Below are 22,342 nucleotides of genomic sequence, written 5' to 3' on the forward strand. Positions count from 1 at the left end.
TTGAGCAGCCGGGGGAGGGGGTGCCCCTGTCTTCCCCTGATTAGCAGCCTGATATGAGGGCGCTGTGTGCCATAATTGTTTGATAAATTGTGGGAAAGATTGAACCGCTTTTCTGTTGTTTTTGAATGCTGGCGCCCAAGACAGATATTAAGTCTAGTTTTTAATGATTTGATTGAATTTTGATTGGGAAATGTTAATCGAAAGTGAGCAAAAACGGGTGGGGGCCAGGAGGGAAGAAAGAGTGCAGTTGAAGAGAAACTTGCATCCCCTGCCCTCAGGAGTGGCACCTGCAACAGCAGATGTTCCTCAACTGCTGCCGTCTCTTTCCCTCTCCGTCTCTTCCTCCTTCCTTGAGCTCTGCTTCCTTTTTGACGTTTACCGTTTCGCGGCCCAAAGCTCAAAAGCCAAGACAAAAGCAGCGACGACGACGGCGACGACGACGACGACGACGACGAATGGCCTGGCAACGGCGACGCGTGCTTCATTCGAACTTCGAACATGTTTGTGCTTGTGCACCTGGTGGCTCTCTCTGCCTCCCCCCCCTTGCTACACACTCTGGGGCGGAAGGGGGGGAGTGGGGCGGTGGACGCGCGGTGGCCGGCCGGCAACTGCTGCAACACAAAGGGGTGAAAACAACAAAAAACAAAAAGCGAAAAAAGCGAAACAACAAAACTACTAACACGGCAACAAGACCCTGCACACCCTCCCCCTCCTCGGGCCGCCCCACAACAGCCCAGAGGCATGGCACTCAGTCTGCCACAAGGCGCACATTGCGAATCTATAAAAGTATCGGAGCGCATAAAAAACGGGCTCAGTAGTGAACGGTACTTTGTAACGGCAACCGGCAAAAGGCAGTCGACGCGACCAGCGACCAGCGACCAACGACTAACGGTATTGGGCGAAAGGGTAATACAAAAGCAAGGAAGAAAGCAAGCAGAAAGGCCCGAAGAGCCAAAGGACCTCCAGGCTGTGCCGAAAAATTGAGTGCTAGAGCAACTGCTGGCCAGGATCTACGACCGCAGTAACTAGTTCCTTGACAGAGAGAGAGAGAGAGAGAGGCAGAAAGAGAAGGGTAGAGAGAAGAGCATCCTTCCCCTCATGGCCTGAAACAGCAACAGCAACAACGACAAAAAAGTCAGCACATTTCCCTTTTGGTAAGTCGTAGGAGGAGCACGCCTCCCAACCCACCCCACCCGGCCCATCAGTAACCCAATAATAAATCCCTTGGCTTAAAACTTGGCCAAAAAACTCAACTCGAAAGCTGGAAAACTGAACTGTATCTGTATCTGTGTCTCTGCATCTGCATCTGCTTTTTGAAGCGCAACGGCATCTGTGTGGCATTTGGGTTGTAAAAACATCTGTGCCTGTCAGTCTGTAGCCTTAGTTGTTGGCCAAAATGGTTGGTGGGGTGCTAACTGCATTTCCCTTGGCTCCAGCATCCGTCTCAAGGCTTCCTTCTCTCTCTCACTGTAAAATGGGTGCCACACACTGCGTATACGCAATGTAGTTTCTGGGGTTTCAGCAAAGTCTGCAGATCCCACAAGCTATTCTTGATCTAAAGAGGAGCAAATACCCTTGGACTGATTTTCCCCCATTAATGTGGATGGCTTTAAGAAGATCCTTAGTTTTTACCAAAAATTGGAGCAAGATCAGATCAGAACTTTATTTCATATTGTTTCTGCGGGAAAAACTGCATTTAAACTCAAATCTTTTTGGGAAAACAACAGATCCTAGAGTATATAATTCCAATTTTAAGATAATTATCTCTCTTCGGGTGCTTTTCTTTTTTATTTACTGAATCAAAATGCATTTATAAATCTACTAATTATCAAAAAAAAAGTAATAAAAATGGCAAAGACTTATAGCTGTGCTCACTCCCACCCTCTTTTTGGAGATCTTTTGCTGTGATTTGTCTCCGTGTGGGCTGCTCCATGCTCCACATTTCGCTATCTTTTGTTCGGATCTCGGACAAGTGCTACTTCTGGCGACTTCTTGGCCCCAGCTACTGCCTCTGCTTGTGGCTCTGCCTCTGCTTGTGCCTCTGTCTATAGTTTCTTTTGTTCTACCCAAAAAGTATCTACTGGTTGGATGGATGGCTGTGGATGTGGATGTGCGTGTGCTGCGTGTAGGAAGGACTGACTGGCCAACGATCGATGGAGAGCCAGAGCCAGAGCCGCATTCTGTGTGTGGGCTGCCGCTGCCTTTGCAGCGCCACACACGGCACCCACTTTTGGATCGATTCCCCGATTCGATTCTCCATTCGAGTGGATCGTCCGAATATAGATGGTCATTCATCTTTTTAGCACTTTCCGGAATGCTACAGCCAGTGAATGATCCTCAAACTGGGCTGCTCTTCGGCTCTCCGCTGGCCTTTTGTTTACACAAATCTCTGCGATTAAATTTATTTAAACATTCACTAAAGTATTCCATTCAATTCGATGCGAATTCATTCACTTTCCCCCCCTACCCCCTCCGACTTGTGCTCCGCTCCGCTCCGTTCCGTTCCGCTGAAGTTTTTTCTTGGTTCTTTTTGTTTGTCTGCAGATTCATTCATGGGATTACGGGGCAGCAAACAAGTGCACAGACACAGATAGATAGATACCCCCTACAGATACAGCTACAGCTACAGATACAGATACAGATAAATCATGGTGCCACTCAATGACATCAGAGGGGGGTCTCGGTCTCTAGGAGTGACACTGCCTTGAGCTTTTTTTCAGCTTTTTTTGCACAGAAAAAACTATGAAAAATTAATGCGTTTGCTATTTTTAAAAAATTTCATACGCATTGCATTTTGCGTTTTTTTGGGCTCTTTTTTATACATTTCTCATTCGTTTTTTGTGTAATATTTTTTTGTAATTATGTCAAGTTTGCTTTTTTTTACACACCCATCGAAAGGGTGGAAAGGGGAGCCAAAAACCGAAATTGAAACAGAAATTCTCGTAATAATAATAAAGGCCCAGAAAAAAAGAAAAGACCCACAGACCTGATTTCTTAATGGTTTAGTTTTATTTCTACTTTTTTCGTTTTTTGGGTTGCTTTTCTTTTCGGTTTTGTGTGTGTTTTGTGCGGAAAGTGGAAAAGTTATGGAAAGATACATACATATAGATACATATGCAGAGATACTCGCCTGAAAGTGCAAAAGTTTGTTCTGTGTTTGGGTTTGGTTTAAACGAAAATGAAGCTATATCAAAGGAGGAGGGCAGAGAGGGGCAAAAAAAGTGTGTAAAGTATCAAGAAAGTATCTTTAAAATGATATACATATCTGTTACGCATGGACCAAGGGTTCTGCGAATGCTATTAGGGCTATCCATCTGTGGTAGAAATCCCGAAATGTGAGTTTCATTTGGGTATCTATGATTGTTTTCGTTCATTACTTTGTATTAATCTATCCAGCAAATATATAGAACAGCATTCTCTATCGTTCAAATGATGGATATTTCACTTCGAAATCTGATCTATTTATAAATATATAACATTTATGCATGCACTCGAGGAATCCAATCATCTTTCTTTTAATCTTGGGAGTATTTTAAAAGGTGTTCCATAGATTTACTTACCTTCTGCATCGATTTCTGTGTATTATCTATGCAAATCCTTTCAAAAATGTCTTTCTTTTCGGTGGCCTTCTTTGGTTTATTCCTTCTTTCTTCCTAAAAACCCAACAAAATTATTTGAATTAGTATTAAAGACACATCTGGCATTAAAACGTCTGATTTTTCCATATTATTTACATTTAAAATAGTAAAAATGTAATCAATAATAAACTCCTTATTGCTATCCAACCCATGAATCTTTTATGGCCAGCCATCGCCGCTTTTGGCCCACAATTTCCTTCGGTTTTAATTCGAAAATTTGAGATTCCATCAAATGATTTGTGTTCTCGCTGGGCTTGGCCTTTGTGTTGTTTCCCAGCAACATTTCCACACACAAAACACAAAGAGGCTCGTGGAGGCTCTGGCAAGAGTTTATATATTTAATCATTCTTAAGCTGTCAACAAATTGCCTTCTGCCCCCCACCGGCCTCCAGCCCACTCCACCCTTTCCGCCCACTCTATAGCCCACTAATCAAGCCGCTCTCTGGGCCACCTTTGACCTTCATTAGTGTCAGAGTGTCGTCGTCCCATTCGCATTAATCTCAGAAACATTTCAAGTTGAGCAAAAGAAGACAATGGCTCGGAGGCAGTTTTGTAGTCTGTCGTCCGTTGTCTTCTTGCTTCAAGGTGCACGCACACACACACACACACACACAGAGAGATCCAGATGGAAGCACACAGATACACAGATTGCAGATTGCTGGGGAGCTAATAAATTAGTGCATTTTATGCCCAAGAAATTTAATAAATTCAACAAAAGCGAGGAGGAGCATTGCATTGCATAATCCGTGGTGGCAGCTGCCACCCCTTCTTGCTTTTGGAGGCGCCTCTCAGTCTCATGGCGACACAAAACAAAGCGTATTTCGTGGTGCATGGATTGGTTGCTCTGTGTGTGTGTGGCGTGGACTGAAGTGGCAAGTGGCAAGTGGCGAGTGGCGTGTGTTGCACAAAACCGAAACCAAAGTCCGAAAAAAACACAACACAGCAACACCAAAGGAAAAACCTTCGTGGAAAATAAAGAGAAATAGTGAGAAGAAGTACGAAAAAAGAGGAAGAAAGAAGAGAGAAGAGGCAGCAGGAGAGGAGAGGAGAAGGGGCAGAGCACCGATGTGAAAAGTTGAATGCCTAACAAGTTGAAACACGCGGAAAATGCGAACTGAGTTTGAACACAGCACAGCCCAGCAGAAAAAAACAAAAAAAAAGATGAAGAAAAATAAATAAGAAAAAAACAAAAGCTCAAAGATGGAGCACACAACAACAACAACAACAACCGGTGGCAGGCAGCAGCAGAAATAACAGCAAGAACAATGAGTCGGAAAATGTGGAAATGTCTTGGGAACGAACCTTGCAAAATGGATGAAGGCAATGCCGCTGCTGCCTGCTGCCGCCTGCCGCCTGCCGCCTGTCGCTGTTTCTGGCTGCAGTTTTCGTTGAATTAGATAAAAGTTTAGAAAATGTTTATGCCAAAACTAAAGCAGAGAGAGAGATGAATAGCACAAGAAACACTTTTTCCTCTAGCATATCTGTACCCTGTAGCAAATGGGGAAAGGAGTATGAAGAAAGGTCTGCACTTGAAGGGAAATTCCCCCATCAAACCATATGATTGGAACAGAGCTGCGTTTAGGAATTGCTCAAGTGGTTCTATGGCTTTCTCACGTCTCTAAGAAAAAGTTTGTGAGTTTTGGGTGCATTTGATATGATATCTACTCAGATTTGTAGCAAGACCAAGGGAAAACCTTCTCCTCGAATGCCAGGGTATTCGTTCGTCTCCACCAGAACCGCCAGAGCTGCCTCGCCCTTCAGAGGGCTCTTTTCTATTCAGTTTTTTTTCCGCGTGCACAGGTGAAAAAGGAGTCACGGCGCGGCTGCTCTGCAGTGGGGCTTGTGGCTCTCTCTGGCAAATGGCAGGCGGAAATGCACAGCAAAATAAATGTGGGTAAAAATGCCAAGGAAAACTACGACTACGACTACGACTCCGACTACCATCTAGATACGAGTATCTGTATCTGTATCTGTAACTGTGACTGTGGGTATTCTCCTTAGTCTTAGGAAATGGGGGAATGTTGTCTACACGTAAATATTTCACACAAAACACAAAACTTGAGGCAAATTACGACAGAAATGCCAGGGGAGTCAGCAACAGCAGCAGCACCATCACCAGTAGGGGGTCTGAGACGTACGGATAGAGGGGGCGCACTGGGGGGCCAGGGGGGCAGGGGGGCAGGGGGAGAGAGGGGACTGGGCCAAGAAATGCCTAACCAGCGCAATGTGCAAATCCGAATGCGAAATATGAATCACAAGAATCGACAGACGGACGCCAGCAGCAGAACAACAACAACAACAACAACAAAAATACCTCAAGACGATCCGCCAAGGGAACTCCACTGCCGCCGCCGCCGCCGCCGCCGCCACACAGTCATCGCTTATCGGTATTGCCCCCAACCCCCCCGCTCCTACCATCCACCGCTCTCCGCCATCCGGCGGGGCTGGTTCATTCATCAATGCTCTTTGTGGCTTGGCTCAGGTGAATATTTCGTGCGCGCGACTAAAACAAAAGAGAAGAGGGCGAGGAGGGCGGGGGCGAGGACGGAGGGAGAGGGAGATAAGACACCGAAGCGATAAACCAAAACAAAGCAAAGCTAAGAAAAGAAAAGCAAGAAAAAGTCAAGCTTTTGGGGGAACACGAAACGAAGCTTGAGATACCCTTAAAGAACGATTATTCTCGGGGATATAGTAAACCGATTTGGCTCAACTTTAGAAGAGTTATCTTTAATGATAAGAAGCTTAGGATGCCGAAGATTCATTGAATCATCTTAAGCAACAACATTGTTACAGAAAGAAAGAAGTTAGACCTGGTTTTTGAACGATTCCGAACTTTGCAGTAGACGAGAATCAAAACCAAGAGAAATGATAGATATAGATTGATTTTGGATTGGGAACAAGCACCTCCACGAAACCCCAACACCCTCCTCCCAGGAAGAGTACCATCCCAAAAACAACAAACAGACAAAAGCGAGTGTGCACTGCACAAACCACAAACAAACAATCAAACATCCAAAGAATGCCTCGAAATGCATCTCGCAGATACGCAAACAAACACACGCACAGACACGCACACACACACACACAGGCACACATTCTGCAACTTACGTGTGAAACGACACTAAACCGTGGCAGCCGACAAATTCTGTTGAGATTGCAGCAGCAGCAGCAGCAGCAGCAGCAGCCCCCCAGAAATTTGGCAGAGATCTCTGAGAATCGCAGAAAAAGTGAAACGGAACCCAGCCAGGGCCGCCAGTCGCCGCCGAATCTATGTATTTGTTGGGTGAGTCAGGGCCCACGCAATGCGAACGGAACACCTGAAATCCGCAAACGATAACACAGACACACACGACACACACAGCACACGGGGTGCCCCCCAGGCACCCCCTGCCCCCTGGCCAACCACGAAACGAGTTTCGTCTGAGGCGTGGGCCAAGCCCCTTGGTCACACACATCGGACTTTGACGTCAGCAAATCCCGAACGAAGGTAGAAGTTGCTTTGACAACTATCAAAGTAGCAGAGCTATTGACACCATTTGAATGCCATTTGAATGGCCATTATATCTCGTATCTCGTGGTTGGGGGTGGTGGGTGTTAGGTGGTTGGCGGGGGGCGGGGGGCTGTCGGTGGTATTCCCTGCTGTACAATGCCCGGGTTCTGCGGAAAGTTTTGCATTTACCCGAAAGTGTTTCTCATGTGACAAATATTTGTCAGGCGGTTCGGTTCGGTTCAGTTCGGATCGGATCGGATGAAGATTGTTCATCCATTAAATGTGAATCCGAGAGCTCGCTGGCGGGCTGGCTGGCTGGTCAACAAATTTTCATAATTCAATAAACTTCAATTGAAACTTGTTTAGGTGCAGTGCGTGTCGGAAGTGTAAGGCAATTGTGGCAGATCAATGGAACTCAATAGCTATCCGTTTTGTAGCTTTAATTTGGATGAAACGCGATATGGGATGGCCATCGTTAAGCGATTGAAGTCGATACGAAAGCTTATTCGATAGATAGCACGATTGAAGTTTTTTAAGGTTCGATTCAGCGATTAGCGCTGCTCAGATGTCTTTCAAAGGACCAACAATCTCAGGGATTTCTTTTAAAATCTAAACATAATCGGCTTTTTCCCAGTGTTATCGTTCAGTAATCGATTATTGAAGTCTTTCGATAGCTGATTCCATTTCTAAACCAAAGGTAAATCACTGTACCCCATCATATCATCTATTTCCTACCTATTTCCCAACTTAATCGTTCAATAATCGATTCTATGTCTCAACCAAAACTAAAACATGCCTTTGTAGAGTCCACAATCACAGTCCGCACTGTACCCCCCCCCCCCCCCCCCATATCATCTAGTATTTATGAATGAATTAAAGTGGAAATCGCAGATAAACCAAATACACAAATCGTTTACAAAGAGTTATCCGCAGTTATTTGGGTTATTATTTCACACACAAACCAGAATGTGGAAAAAACAAAAAAAAAAACAGAAAGCAAATAAAAAATAGCAAAAAGGAAAATCTGTAAATCTGAAAAGCCCGAAAAAATGAAATGCAATGCACAAATGATACAAGAGAAGAGCCGCGAATAAATACGAAACAATATCTACAGTATTGTATCTATGGTATATGCGATTAAATGATATACATATATGTGTGTGTTGGAAATGTGAAATATTCTGGCAATTAAACAACAAAGAGGCATTTAATTCTTGGTCACAGATAGTTTGCTTGTTTGCTGTTCTCTGGGTTTTAATGTGTTCAACCGCAACACGAATTATGCAGCAGATTTACAAGCCATTTGGTAGGCAGTCGGCAAAAAAAGGTGCACACATCTTTGTAATTAAATAACCAGGAAAATAATAACCGAACCATCCATAGATACATGCGTACATATGTGTGCAGTGGATCGCCAGCAATCGCTGATCAATGTACTGTATCTTCTAGATGCTTTGGCGGATATGCAGCCAATCTGCATCTGCAAATGACCAGCGGAGAGATGCAGATACAGAGACAGAGAGAGAGAGTGGGGAGAGCGTTGAACAGTTAACTCAATTAACTTATAAAATGTAAACTATGCGATCCAGCAACAGCTACAGATACAGCTCTCCACAACTGCAGATACAACTTCAGCTTCCAGCTGCCACGCTGCCGCGCTGCCACAGCGCCACAGCGCGAGCTCCAACAAAGAAGCTCAGTGAGCTAAACGGCAACGGTGATTAACTTTTGTCCATTCCCCACAGCCAGAGATGGGAGCGTGAGGCGTGCTGCGTGGTGCCTTCCCCTGCGAACGATGGGAGGCCCTCTTTGTGCTCTCATTTCGAATGGAGATGGTTCCATTCCCTCGCCTGGAGATGGGAGAACGACTCACGACACCGAGCACATCTCTAGCTGCCCCTCTTGTTCGTCATGGGCTTTCCCATATGTAGATGCGTGCAAAGAGATACGTGAATGTATCTACAAGTTACAAGTTACGCTTTGCAGACTCGCGTATTCACCTGAGCGCGAATAATTACCACGCCACAAGAGCGTGGGGAAAGAGGCGAGATGCGAGATACGAGGCAGGGGGGCAGGGTGGGGAGGGGGGCCCACAGGTAGGCGCCGTCATCTCAAAGAAGAGGCGTACCAGGGGCGGAACGGGCCCACTGACTAAAGGCAACAACATTGTTGGGCCGCGCGCAGTGAATGTAGATCGCACGCCCCGAAACGGGGCCGAGGAGGCAGGTGGCGGCTGTGGCAGATGTGGCAGGTGCAGAGGGGGCTGGAACTGGGTGGGTCATTGGTGGGTCGATGGCAGCGCCAGCGGTGCTAATGTGGTTATGAACGCCAGTTGGCAGGTCAGTCGGCTCCCAGTCCCAGTCGGGGCCGGAGACGTCGCTAATCGAAATGTGATAATCGTACACCGTACAAGGCGAAGTCTCTGGTCTCTGGTATCCAGTCTCTAGTTCATTGAGCTCCAGCAGCCAAAGAGGCAGCAGAGAAACGGAGAGAGAGAGAGAGAGGTAATCTCTGCATTTGCACTGATTTTTCCTTAGCTATTGAACTCATTAATGAAGCCTTTGTTTTATGCCCGCGTTTTCGCAGCACACAACGCGGTGGAAAGTAGCTCAATCTTTTTTTTGCCTACAGATCGATCTGCGAGAGAAATCGGAATGATAAATGCATATTTCCAAACTCTAGATACGACAGATAGCTCCACAAGACCCAGAGAGCTAAGCAGGTTCTCTGTTCTATGATCCTTCGATTCCAATTACTTTTCTGGCTTAAAGCAGACCAAATTCTGCCTAAGAACTATGTGTAACACCCTCCCTTGTGTTTTTTGCCTCCAGTTCCTTCCTTCCTTCCTTCCGTCCTTGCTGGACAGTCTGTGAGAACAAAAGCCTTGCCGATTCTATTACCATGAGAACGGCTTGCTGTCTCCCTTGGAATACTTTTCTTTTCCTGCGTTTCTTATTAACATTTTCCCCACCCACACCACACCACACCACGCCACACCACACTCTGCTGCAGATGGGGAAATGGTTGGAGGGAGGGGGCCATTGGATAATTGCCTTTTGATGTCCGCCTTTGGCAATGGTCATGTCGGGGGTCCCAGTCCCCCGTCGGATCGTCCCTCTGGCTGCGCATTTAAAGCCACATTAATTGTTATGATTTACAATGAGAACAATCATAAATTAATTATTCATGGGGCAACAAACAAGCGATGCAGCCAGTGTCCACTCAACTTCTTCATTGTTTCTTCTTGTTTCTGCCCCGCAAATTCCTTCCTTCCTTCCTTCCTTTCTTCCTTCCTTGGCCTTGGGTCAACGTCACCGACGACTGCAATTTCCGCTGGCTGCCGCCTGCTGCCTGCCTCCTGCTGCCTGCCTCCTGCTTCCTTGCCTCATTGCGGAAAATCGGCGGCAGATCCGCGGCGGCCATCAGCATCCAATTAGCTAACGGAACTACGTGCAAATCGTTGCATCTCTGCCACGAACGGTCGCTAGAGATACTTTTGTCTCTTTCTGGCGGATAAAAGCGGGTTAATTGATGGCTTTTGCATTAAATTGCTTCACCAGAGAAAGATAGATACATTGCTGTGGATGGAGGGGGTGGGGGGTGAGAGAGAGCAACGATTGACCCGCTCTGTGTGCTGTGTGCCATTTGTATCTTTGTATCTTTTGCATGAAGTTAATTATCTTGAGAGTCGTTCGGTCGTGCTGCAATTTCCATAGATATTTATTAGATCAGCGAAACAGTGAACAGTGGAATTCCCAGGGAATTCTCCGCGAGAGCATAAATCAAGTGATCTCAGATATGCCATCTGCTGGCCATACGTGAGTATGGATGGTCTATCTTTGCACTTGTATCCATCGGATCTAGTATTCCAATTTGCGGCAAGGCAAGTGTTCCCTTTTCCGCGTCTAGACAGCGTCGCCTGTGGCGGGTGGGGGGGGGCACCACGCACTTTAATCGGATGCGTGCCTAATTTATTGGATATGTCATCGTCTGCCTCCAAACAACCTTCCGCCCTTCCCCCTGCCCCCTGCCCCCTTCCTCCCTTCCTACCACCCTACCATTCTGGTACGCGTACGCGTATCTCTGCCAAAAATATTCGTCATTTCCTCCCTCTGGCATTCCACATTTCAGGCATTTCAGACTTTTCTGTCTTTTCTGTCTTTTAGTTTTCGTTTTCATTTTGGCTCTGGTCTCCATTCCTTATCGGATATATATCTTCAGAGCTAAACCCCCATTCGATCTGTTTTTGTTGGTTTATCGTTTGGGTTTGCGTGATTCATTTCCCCTCCCACTCGCAATACCCCCCCCCCCTGGCCTGTTTTGCTTTTTCTGAACATTATGTTTGTCTGTCTTTTATTTTTCGATTATTATTATTCTTGTATTTTCCTATATTTCCGTGTGAACTTCCGTTTATACCACCGCCCCACCGTCCTCCCTCCCTTTCGCTGTCTCCTGCCCGAAAAGGCAAAAGTTTTGGAACGTGTTTGAAATATTGATAGCGAAATGAACAGAGAGCCAGCAACAGCAACAGAGACAGGGACAGAGACAGAGACCACAACAACCCACACTACACTGCACTAAACTACACCACACTCTCATATGAACGGTTGGACCTTGCACCATCCATCGGGTGGTTGTTGCAACCGACAATCAGGCAACACCTACTGCAGGCCAAAAGTTGTCCATTACCCGGCTCCATACCCACGTTCCTACCTCTCCTCCGCCTTCCTTCCTCCGACCGTCTCTCTGTCTGTCGTTTGTCTGGCTACCACCTCTCCTCTCTCCTCTCTCCCCTGCTCTGTCTCTGGCTAAAAGCCCTGTCGTCTATAACCCTCTGCTTTGTGGTTCTTGTTCTCCTGTCTGTTTGGCGGTGGTTCGGCGGTGTCTGAGGCAGGGTGCTGGCCTGGCCCCTTTTACGGTTGCATTAGACAATAACTGGTAATAATCGTTGAACCGTAAAATAAACATGGATACTCATGTGCACTTGTTTAGGCTGAAACAACAGCAACATCACGAACACACAACCTCCACGACACAGTGGTCGGCCGGTCCGTTGGTCCGTCGGTCCGTCGGTCCCCCGGTCAGGTGGTGTCTTTGTCGCTGCAGGTGATTATATATCCGTCCGTCTGTCCGTCCGCTCCACTGTCCATCCACTGTCCATCCAGTGTCCATCCAGTGTCCGTTGTCGTCTGCCGGACGTTAACTGATTTGTGCATTGACGCGAAGTCGTAGAAATATACGAAAAGACATAAATACTTAAGCAGGGAGACAGGCAGGGCCAGAACGGGCCACAACGGGCCAAAGAGTGGCCACAACTGAAAGGGTATACGCGCTTCTTGCGGTTTTGCTCTGATCAGAAATTGCATAAACATGAGCATATTCCGTGGATGCATTCCAATCGAATAGGTAATTTATATTCGTCACCGAGTGCCGTCTCTTCGGTCTCTTTGCATATCCATGAATCAGAGGATAAATTTAGCTGTCGCCTCAAATAAATCTCTGAATTATACATCAAAAACGATCTCCATGAAAATTCAAATGGAATTTTGGACACGATCAAAACACATCCCATATTGTCTAGTGGTTAGGATACCCGGCTCTCACCCGGGAGGCCCGGGTTCAATTCCCGGTATGGGAAAACCGTCAAAGGTTTCTTTTTTCTCTCGTTTCTTTTCTGCGGATCATTTAATTTTATTTATATATTTTACGCTTTACGCTTCTGTTTTTGTGCGGAGAGCAGGGCAGACCACCTACGAATTTGAAAGCTTGAGATTCCGTTCCGTTTGTTGTTCTAAATGTCTGAAATCTCAATGCGACATCAAGAGCACAGTCTCAGTCTCAGAATCAGAATCAGAATCAGCATCAGCTTCTGGTTCAGCGTCAGTGCCAGAAGAGCTCTTCTTCTGTTGTTCTGTTCTTCTGTCGAAATTGGACGCACAACAAAGGCAATCTCTGATGGTTTAAGTTTTATGTGGAGCGTTTAATGGCATAGAGGTGGACGGACGGACGCTCAGTCCAAGAGTGGATTGGAGTGGAGAGGAGTGGAGTGGAGTGGCGTTGCAGTGTGGCAGTGTGGCAGGCAGGCCAGTGGCTGGTGTTCCGGGTCCGGGGGTAAGGGCAAGTGTTTCACACAGTAAACACAAGTTAATGAAATTAAAACGTAAGCAGCAGACAACAGCAGCAAACGCAATAAACACAAAAGAAATTACAATTAAATTGAAAGCAAAGAGAAAGACTGAAAGACTGAAAGACTGAAAGAGTGAGTGAGTGAGGGCTTCCTTCCCACAGGTCTCTCTCCCTCTTGCAGTCTCTCCTCTCGTCCGACATGCAATCCAAATGGAAATGAACTTTGAAGCTCTCTCTCTCTCTCTGGGGGCTGCGTGGGGGTCGGTTCGGTTCGGGTCTCTTGAGAAGTAGTTTCGATGCCCTATCGCGATGCTCCATTTGCTGTGCCCCTCCGTCCTCGTCTGCTGCTCTTCGGCTCTTCGGCTCCGCTGCTCTTCTGCTTTTCTGTGATGATGGCGTGCGCGACTTTTAATCGCATTCGTTTCACAATTGACGGAATTTTTATTGTGAAATGAGCAAAGCAAAGACTCTTTGGGAGCACTCTACTCCCATGTACATCCATCCATCCATACATCCCGTACATGCGAGTACATCTTTCATAATGCGAAAAAAAAAGTGAAAACCTTTCCCATGCATCTGCCACAGTGAAAGCCAGTCGTAGGTGAACCTTTGAGTTGACTGTACGCCTCTCCGCCTCCTATTGCACTTGTTTTTTTTTTCCCACTTTTCCACCCACCAAAAGTAAACATTTTTCAATTATAGTTTTATAATAATTTTCTCGTCATTGTTTTTGCTGTTGTTGCTGCTGCATTTTGTTGGTGTAACTTTCTTTGGTATTCTTTCACTTTTTTTTCCGTACCGCCCACTGGCGTGGCAGTTCCAAGGGGCTCTGGGGGCTGTGGGGGCTCCGAGGGAGCTGCCAACTCATTTTTTTCTTTCTACATAACTTTTGCTCTCAACCCAAGGCATTTTTAAGCCGGGCTATAATTACATATATTTTCCATTTCGCTCTCACTCGCTTTTCCCTCTGCCCCCCCCCCCCCACCCCCTCCTGGTTACTGGGGGAATCCCCTGTGGCTTCAGTAATTAAATTTGTTTTCTGTCTTTCTCTCATTTTCCCTGCCAACTTCTGCAAAAAAAAAGAAGGGAATAGTTACCTGAGGGGGAGGCGGGGGCGGAGGCGTGGGGAGGTTGTTGCTGCTCCCCACCAGGGGAATCGCTCCGACAACTTCTTGGAAATAATTTGGAATGTGTTTCATGGCAATTTGAACTGCATAAATCAATAAAAAAATACTTGGGGAAATACTCACATATATGACAAAAAAAAAATAAACTCAAAGAAAAAGATGGGGGCGAAAGGCAAACACAAATAGTCAGCATTATGTAAATGAAATGTTTGTCCAATGCAAACACAGCACAGAACTCAGAGCACTGAACACAGCAGCAAAATGCGGTCGAAGGAAGGAAACTAGAACAGCAGCAGCAGTTTCGGTGGGAGGTGGCAAGTGGGAAGTGGCAAGTGGCAACAGTAGCAGGCCAGGCCGTGTGGCAGCCACATCGGGGCCGGGGCCGGGGGCGGAAGGAGGAAGGAGCTTGCAGCTTGGCGGTTGGAGGTTGTTGAAGGAGTCCTTGCATAATCAACTTCAACTGCGAGTTGAACTTCGATTTTTGCCTTATGCCAAATGAGGCGGGAGGGCAAAGGAGAGAGGGACGAGGGACGAGGGAAGAGGCCAAGAGAAAGGAGAAAGGAGCGAAATATTGCGGAGAAAGGTCGGGGGAAGTGAGCTGAAAGGGCAGAGACCTCGGCCCAGGAGGAAGTTGTGTGTTTCTTTCAAGGATATTGTGCGTTTCAGTGTCCTGCACGAACAAACAAGTTGCGTGCCAAGGACAACAGCAGCACCAGCAAAGGAGAACTTTCGAAGAGCACACCAGAGGCAAAAGCTACTGGCCCCAGGAATCGAATGTTGAAGGACATTAAGGATATACACCTGTCGATATTTTTACAGTTTTTGGCATGCGGCGGCAGGCACCATTAACCGGTTGTGTGCCAGCCGCAGATCATTAAAGGGGCTTCCCCTTCCAGGCACAGCAACAAAACACTTCCGCCGCTTGGCAGAAGAACTCGTTTGCAGTCGAGGGAGAGAGACACGACACAGGACACTGGACACTGGACAGGACCCAGGACCCAGGACCCAGGACGGGACCTTCGACTTGCGACTGGTGCTGCTGCTCCTGTTGTTTTTGGGCCAAAGGTAATCACCATTAAAACTCATTACCAGGCGAGCACCACAGCGCACCACACAACGGAACGGAGTACTGGACAGGACAAAGCAGGACACGGAACACGCCATGGGACTGGACTCCGAGACAGAACTGGAAATGGAAACACAGCCAAATGAAACTCAAGCTTAAACCACACACACACACACACACACACACACACACACACATGGGGAGAGGGTCCTGCGTGCTAGGGCTGTCTAGTCGGTACATAGTCCACCGACCAGAGCTCAGTATTTCATGGGGATTAGTTGCAATAAGATTGCAGGGATTTCGGGAGGAACCACAACTAGTTTTTGGCTGGGAGAAGGGGGAGGCCAGGCTAAAGGATCTGGGATACTTTATGGCAGTCAAATAGGGGAATTAACCTTTAATGAAGGGTCTGCTAAAGCAAAATCTATCCTTTATCTATCTCCAACGGAGTACTGGGTTCCATTAAGAAACATTTGAATGGAAAACCTTTGGCTCTTTGTAGATTTCTTAGGATTCGAACGCCCAAGAACTGAGGATTTCCTATTGTTAGGGGAGGATTCCAGCTTTCATCTTGGATATAGACTCCTTTATAAGCTTTTCATTATTCGATTTCCATTAAGAACACTTTCATTATTGCTTTGGGGTTGTCTTTTCTTACGATGAGAGAGTGAGAGAAATTCCATCTTAATCTGAACTTTTGAGCACATTTGGAGGGTTGCATTTAACCTTTCCTGCTTTTCGCTTGCCTTTTCGCCGCAGCGGAAATAAATTTCTTGTGTGTGCAAAAAATAAAGAATAAAAAATAAAAAGAGAAATAAATTCTTGACTTTTTTATGGCCGTCTAGGTCTAGGGCCATTAAAAAGTGCTGAAACGAGAGGGAAATGGAAGAAATGGGGGACTCGGTGTAGACCTGAATGATGGCGCCGCCTTTTGGCGCTGTCGTCTGCCAAATCGAGAGACGGCGACGGCGACGGAGACGAGACGAGAGGAAGACGACGAGTCGAGAGTCGCCTCGAAATGCGCTGCAGTTGTCGTCGTCGTCTGGCAGCACCCATTGAATGGGGGGCCCTCGAGACAGTGGGACACAACGACCGACCGACCGACGGAGGAGACAACCTTGAGCTAATTTGGCCCACTGTAAGCCCCATTGCTGATACTCTGACTCATGTGTGTCGTGTCTTTATTTCTTTCCAGGAGGCCAAAACCGGGGGCCCAGACAGCATTCCGAGACCATCTCATGATGACAGCAAACGCCGCCACCGCTGCTGCTGCTGCCACTGCCACTGCCACAGTCGGTGCTGGTGCTGCTGCTGCTGCTAAGTGGGGCACCGTCACAAGGCAGACGCCCCAAAAATAGACGCCTCGAAAAAACGGAGAGGAGAGATGCTGCTGCTGCCCAGCAGCACCGTAGTGCAGATGACGCCGCCGATGCCGATGCCGACGGGCTGTGCCTCTGCCTCTGCCTGTGCCTCCGCCTCCTCCACATCGCATTCGTCTGGCCTGGTGCTGGGCGTCTGTTGTGACCAGCTGATGCCACAGCATCCACATCCACACCCATATCCAGTGCATCGCACAACGACAGCAGTCCCAGGCCCAGGCCCAGGCCCAGTTCCAGTTTCAGCAACAAAGAAGCCACCATTACTGGAGAGGGAGAGGCAGAAGGAGAGGCAGCTTCTTGCCACCAAATGGCCGCCGCCCTGCTTCATTGTCCTTGCATCGCTGCTGGAGGTGAGTGCGGGGGCCGGGTGGGGCCGTACTGTACCATTTCTCCACTGTTGCCGCTTTTAATGCGATTAAACTCTCGACCCGAGGGTTGATTGAGGGCCGCACCGCTCATAAAAAGCCGTAACTTTTTTTGGGGCGATTTCGGGTGACGGAAGGTTGCCATGGCATCCCCACAATCCATGACATTGCTGTGGCCACACACACTCGTGACTCGTGACTGGGGAGTGGGGAGTGGGGAGTGGGGTACTGGGGGACCCTCCTCTGGAGAGTGTGGTTTGCTTTAATTGCTGCCACACACACACACACACACACACACACACACACACCCACTGTGGTGTGGCAGAGGCAACCCTTGGGATAGCCAACATATTGCTTGGAAAAGGCATACTACTCGTACATCCTTTGTTGAATTACAACTTATGTTTTCGTGTACAAGCACTTGATCTCTGGGGGGGTTTCAAATCATTGTAAAAGGTTCTGGGCACCAGCCGAGGCGTGCTGCTGCATTCTGCGCGACACGTGTTTGCCTACAGAAGTCTACAGAAGTTTCTTAAGGCCTACATTTAGATGCAGATTTGGGGTTAAATGTTTCAAATTGTGTGTGTTGTGTTCCACAACATTTTGCATGCATTTTCAAGGCTTAGGCCGCCAGAAACCATGCTTCCATTGAAGTTTATTTATTTTTCCATTATCCAACATCAGTTTAGTGCGGGCTTTCCTTACCAGAAGCAAAGAAGTTCTGCAAGTGGAAGTCCACTCTGGTCAGCGTATGGATGGCTGGTCGGGTCGGGTCGGTGGTCGGTATTTGCGCAGTCACGTCTCACGTCTCACGTCGTGTGCTTACACGAGTAGTGGCATTGCAGAGGAGGGTTGTTTCCCCCCCAGAGCAAAGATGCTGCTGCTGTTGCTGGATCATGTGTCCCATCTGGGAGCCCCCCTTTTCCGCTCGCACGTCCTAGAGCTCTAGTCGAGCAATTGACTTTTGAGGCAAACAAATTGCCGACTGGCCCACACACACACTTCACGGAGAGTGCCCCCTTCTCTGTTGGAATGGGAATGAAATGGAAGTTGGCTTCCGGTTAAAGGATATACGAGAAGCACCAGAGCGGGCGACGGGCGACGGGCGACGGGCAACGGGGGACGGGGACACTCTGAAAGGGGATAGCAAGGGATTGCCAGGGATAGGGCGAGTGTGCGTGCGAAAAACCCCAACACGTCTACGATTTGTTTTCCGCGTCTGGCAGGGCCCACAGACGACTGGACGCCGTCGCCCCCACCAGGGCCAGAGCCACATCCACATCCACAGCCAGAGCCAGAGACAGGGAGTGGATGGAAAGGAAAGGAAAGCCAAGGAAAAAGGGGAATTCGATGGCGACGTCTCGTCGCTGTCTGGCGGCAGTCTGTGCCATGGCCCCTTTGGGGGTTGCTGTCCCCCTCTCCATCTCTCCATCTTTCTGTCGCTCTGTCGCTCTGTCTCTCTTCTCTGTGTGGGTTTTGTTGATGGGTTTATTGCTGGTTCCGGTTCCGCAGATAGAGATGCTCCCGGATAGCCGGGATACCCGAAATGAACCAGTTAACGTCCCGTTTTTCTCCTTTACAGATTTTTGTATTCGTGTGCGTGGGTCAGGTCCCTCCGGAGGACTCTGTGCTCATCTATCGCCCCGACCTGCGCCTCCAGCTGTGGCGCTTCCTCAGCTACGCCCTGCTCCACGCCAGCTGGCTCCATCTGGGCTTCAATGTGCTCACACAACTGCTCTTCGGCCTGCCCCTGGAGATGGTGCATGGCTCTGCCCGGACGGGAGTGATCTACATGGCGGGCGTTCTGGCCGGATCCCTGGGCACCAGTGTCGTCGACTCTGAGGTGTACCTGGTTGGCGCCAGTGGGGGGGTCTATGCTCTCTTGGCTGCCCAGGTGGCCAGCGTGCTGCTGAACTTGGAGCAGATGCGTCATGGAATCCTGCAGCTGATGGCTGTGATTCTGTTTGGTGAGTATTCCAAGAGATTTCTTCGGTCTTTCCCTGACAATGGCTAATGCTTCTTTTAGTTTTCTGCGACCTGGGCTACGCTCTGTATTCCAGAGACCTCGAGGAACTGCAGGCGCGCCCCACTGTCTCCTATATCGCCCACATGACGGGCGCCCTGGCCGGCTTGAGTGTGGGTCTGCTGCTCCTCAGGCAGCTGGACGGGGGCCTGCGTCCGCGACTGCTGCGCTGGCTGGCACTGGGCGTGTGGTCGGCATTCAGTGTCTTTGGCATAGCCTTCAATCTGATCAACACGGTGACCGCCCAGCTCCTGGCCGAGCAGGAGGGAGAGGTGCTCAAGCAGCACCTGCTCCACGACCTGGGAATGGGTTAAAAGACTTCATCACATCATATCTTATGCTTTAGTCTCTAGTCATTAGATGGTAAGACTCTCCCCCTCCCCCAGGACAGTGTGTGCTCAAAAAGAACCTTAAGTATCTCTCGGATATCTGCTCAAAGTACTCTTTAAACTTAAGACCCTCAAAAAGAAAACAAAACAACAACATTTACATGTATATCTTATGCCAATGCCAAAGGAGTGGAGAGCCAGGCTCACATCAGAGACTTTCCAAAAGAAAACCAAAGGATTGCACGAAGGTTTTGCTCTCTATTTTGGGATGGTGGATCCCATCCATCCATCCATCCATCCGATTGCCTATTTAGTTATAATGCCAAAAGACAACCAGAGCTTAAAAGACGGAAAATGTTAAGCAATAAAGAACTTAAAGATTTCTGAAGGAAGAACTAGAGATATCCCAGTAGTAAGTATGAACAAATGAAGAACTAAATACATCGAAATAATGTGCTGGAGATATATAGATACTATCTAAAGAAAGAACTTATGAGGAAAGAACTGAAAGAATGTACTAAAGATATCCAAATGAACTACACAGTAATGAAATCTTCAATAAATTGCTAAGCTACAAAACTTTGAACCTCTTTCTCTGCCAGTTTGAGCCGACTTGTCGACGCCCACGTGTCTCGACATTAAGATATTTGCTAGGAGTCTGAACACAAAAAACACTATATCGTCATGCCTATTGATGTCGATCAATAATATATATATATGAGCTTGGAAGTGCCCTTTTCTGCTTGGTATATACTTGAACCGATTCGGTATTCGCTACGTTCGGTCTTAGCTTTATCAATCCATCAAATCGCCCGCGCAAAACGGACTGAACAAAGCAGGGGTCAGATCCGAAAATTTCGGTTTTTTTTCTCGCTCACTTTGTATTTGATTTGCGGGCAGAGAGTACGAGAAAGTAGCACACAAATGCTGTTCGAGAGGCATGAGCTGTATTGCTGTGGATTCAAGCAGGACCCTGGACTCTAGTACATAAATTTACACGAATGCAGGTACTTTATTATAATTCTAAAGCTATAGCAGGGCTGCCAGGGTAAGTATTCAAACGCTTGCATCGATTTCAGTGCCATAGAAATTGCGGCAGGCCAAAAAGTCAACTGCTTTTGCTGCCTTGTGGCCGAAACTGCGCCAAAAAGTCCAGTCCATGAATTTGTTTGAGCGGCCACAAAACATCCGTCCGGCACGAGGTATTGTGCAATAATCCAGCGCATTTTCAATGGCAAAATGCGAAATTGGTCAACGCCAAAAATGAATTACAAACAAAGTGAAACAGTGAAAATTAGACCATGGTTTTGGACATTGTTTCTCTGGTTGTGCCGGTTCTGTTTTGGGTTCGAGGCATTGCCCCATCGAATGGGTGCTGGGTGCTGTTGTTGGTGCCGTGGCCTAATTAGTGCAGTGTTTTTCGGTTTTGGATTTCGTTTGTGACCAACGAAAACTGAAATTGTAAACTGTTTTTGGTTCTGTTGCTGTAATATAATAGCTGGTGGCGATACCTGCTCTGCCGCAGCCAACCCACCATTCGACAAAAGCCACCCAAAAACTTGTCGAGTGACAAGGCAGTGCAGGGGAGGGCAGGGCCGGGCAGGGCATTTTGATGAGACATTGATGGTTCAATCGACAACAATCGGTAGCCACCCATAAAGTTGATCCAATTTAGCACAAATCTCTGTGGGTCTGGAGCTGCTGGATTCTTCGGGGAATCAGAATCAGAGATGCGGATCATCGAATGGATCCCGAAGTCCCCCATTGACAGGTTGACAACACAAATATTTGTGACATTAAATGCGGCTGCTGTTGCTGCCTCTGCTGCTGCTTCATGCCCATGGAATCATCATCCTCCTGCCGCTGCTGCCGCTGCTGCTGCCGCTGCTCTACCACGATGCTCATTTCACTAATTTAATGAAGACCTTTTGCCAGAGGAGCAGAGAGCCAGCCCCATTGTCTCTCCTTCTCAACGACAACGTCGTCCGTCAGATTGATGAGCTTCGCTTTGGTTCGCTTCGGTTCCATGGCTGCGGTTTCGGCCTCTCCCACTGCTCCTCGAAGGGGTCCACGTCCACTGCTCGTCGACGTCGACGTCGACGTCCACGGCCGTGGCCATGTCCATGTCCATGTCCATGTCCATGGGCCTCCTGCATCAATAATTTGTGTTCGCCGTTGAAAATAATTGACCAAGTTTGTCTGTTTGCGGTTGTGGCAGCATTTAATCTACTTGCAGCTGAAGTTCAGAGATCCCTTCCGACGGCAGCAGCGACAACTGCAACAGCGTCAGCCTCTCAGCCTCTCAGCCTCTCAGCATCAGGCATCAGGCATCGACTTGGCTTTGGACTTCAGGACTTCAGAATTCAGTTTCCAACACAGCAGCTGCCATTGAGAGACAGAAAAAAGTCAATCCCTGGGCTCCTTCTTCGCGGCCTGCCTCCTGCACTTTGGCGTAATTGAAATAATTTTAAGTGAAAAATCTGCATTCAAAAAATATTTCAGCGCTTTTGCGCACAAATGTCAGCAAAAGCAAAAGAAACAGCAAAAAAGCGAGGAGCGAGGGGGGAGGGTGGGAGGAGCGATGACAAAACCAGAAGCAGAAGCAGGAGAAGGAATTTAAGGTTTAAGGGACACGGGCAATGCCCTACGAAGGAGAGGAAGAGCCTAAAGAAAAAGCATCTTCCGGATGGGATGATAAAAGTCCTGGAAATGGGAATAAATCCTGCGAAAGTGGCATCTTTTCTTAGAGTTTTGCCAAAACGCGAAATGCGTAAAGTAAAGAGGAAGTATCTTTTTAGA

General features: G+C 47.7%; 1 protein-coding gene and 1 non-coding gene across 2 annotated transcripts; both read left to right on the forward strand.

The window, feature by feature from the left end:
* The first annotated feature begins 799 nt into the window (after positions 1 to 799).
* Positions 800 to 20,114, forward strand: LOC108153773 (protein rhomboid). The gene is made up of 4 exons (XM_017283912.2): positions 800 to 1,154; positions 16,643 to 17,176; positions 18,774 to 19,158; positions 19,218 to 20,114. The coding sequence occupies exons 2-4, from the start codon at positions 16,832 to 16,834 to the stop codon at positions 19,526 to 19,528; spliced, it is 1,041 nt and encodes a 346-aa protein (XP_017139401.1). The 5' UTR covers positions 800 to 1,154; positions 16,643 to 16,831; the 3' UTR covers positions 19,529 to 20,114.
* Positions 12,695 to 12,766, forward strand: Trnae-cuc. The gene has a single exon. It is a non-coding gene; the product is annotated as a tRNA-Glu (tRNA).
* Positions 20,115 to 22,342: the final 2,228 nt, after the last annotated feature.

Source organism: Drosophila miranda, chromosome XR, assembly GCF_003369915.1.
Source record: "Drosophila miranda strain MSH22 chromosome XR, D.miranda_PacBio2.1, whole genome shotgun sequence".
Taxonomy (NCBI): Eukaryota; Metazoa; Arthropoda; class Insecta; order Diptera; family Drosophilidae; genus Drosophila; species Drosophila miranda.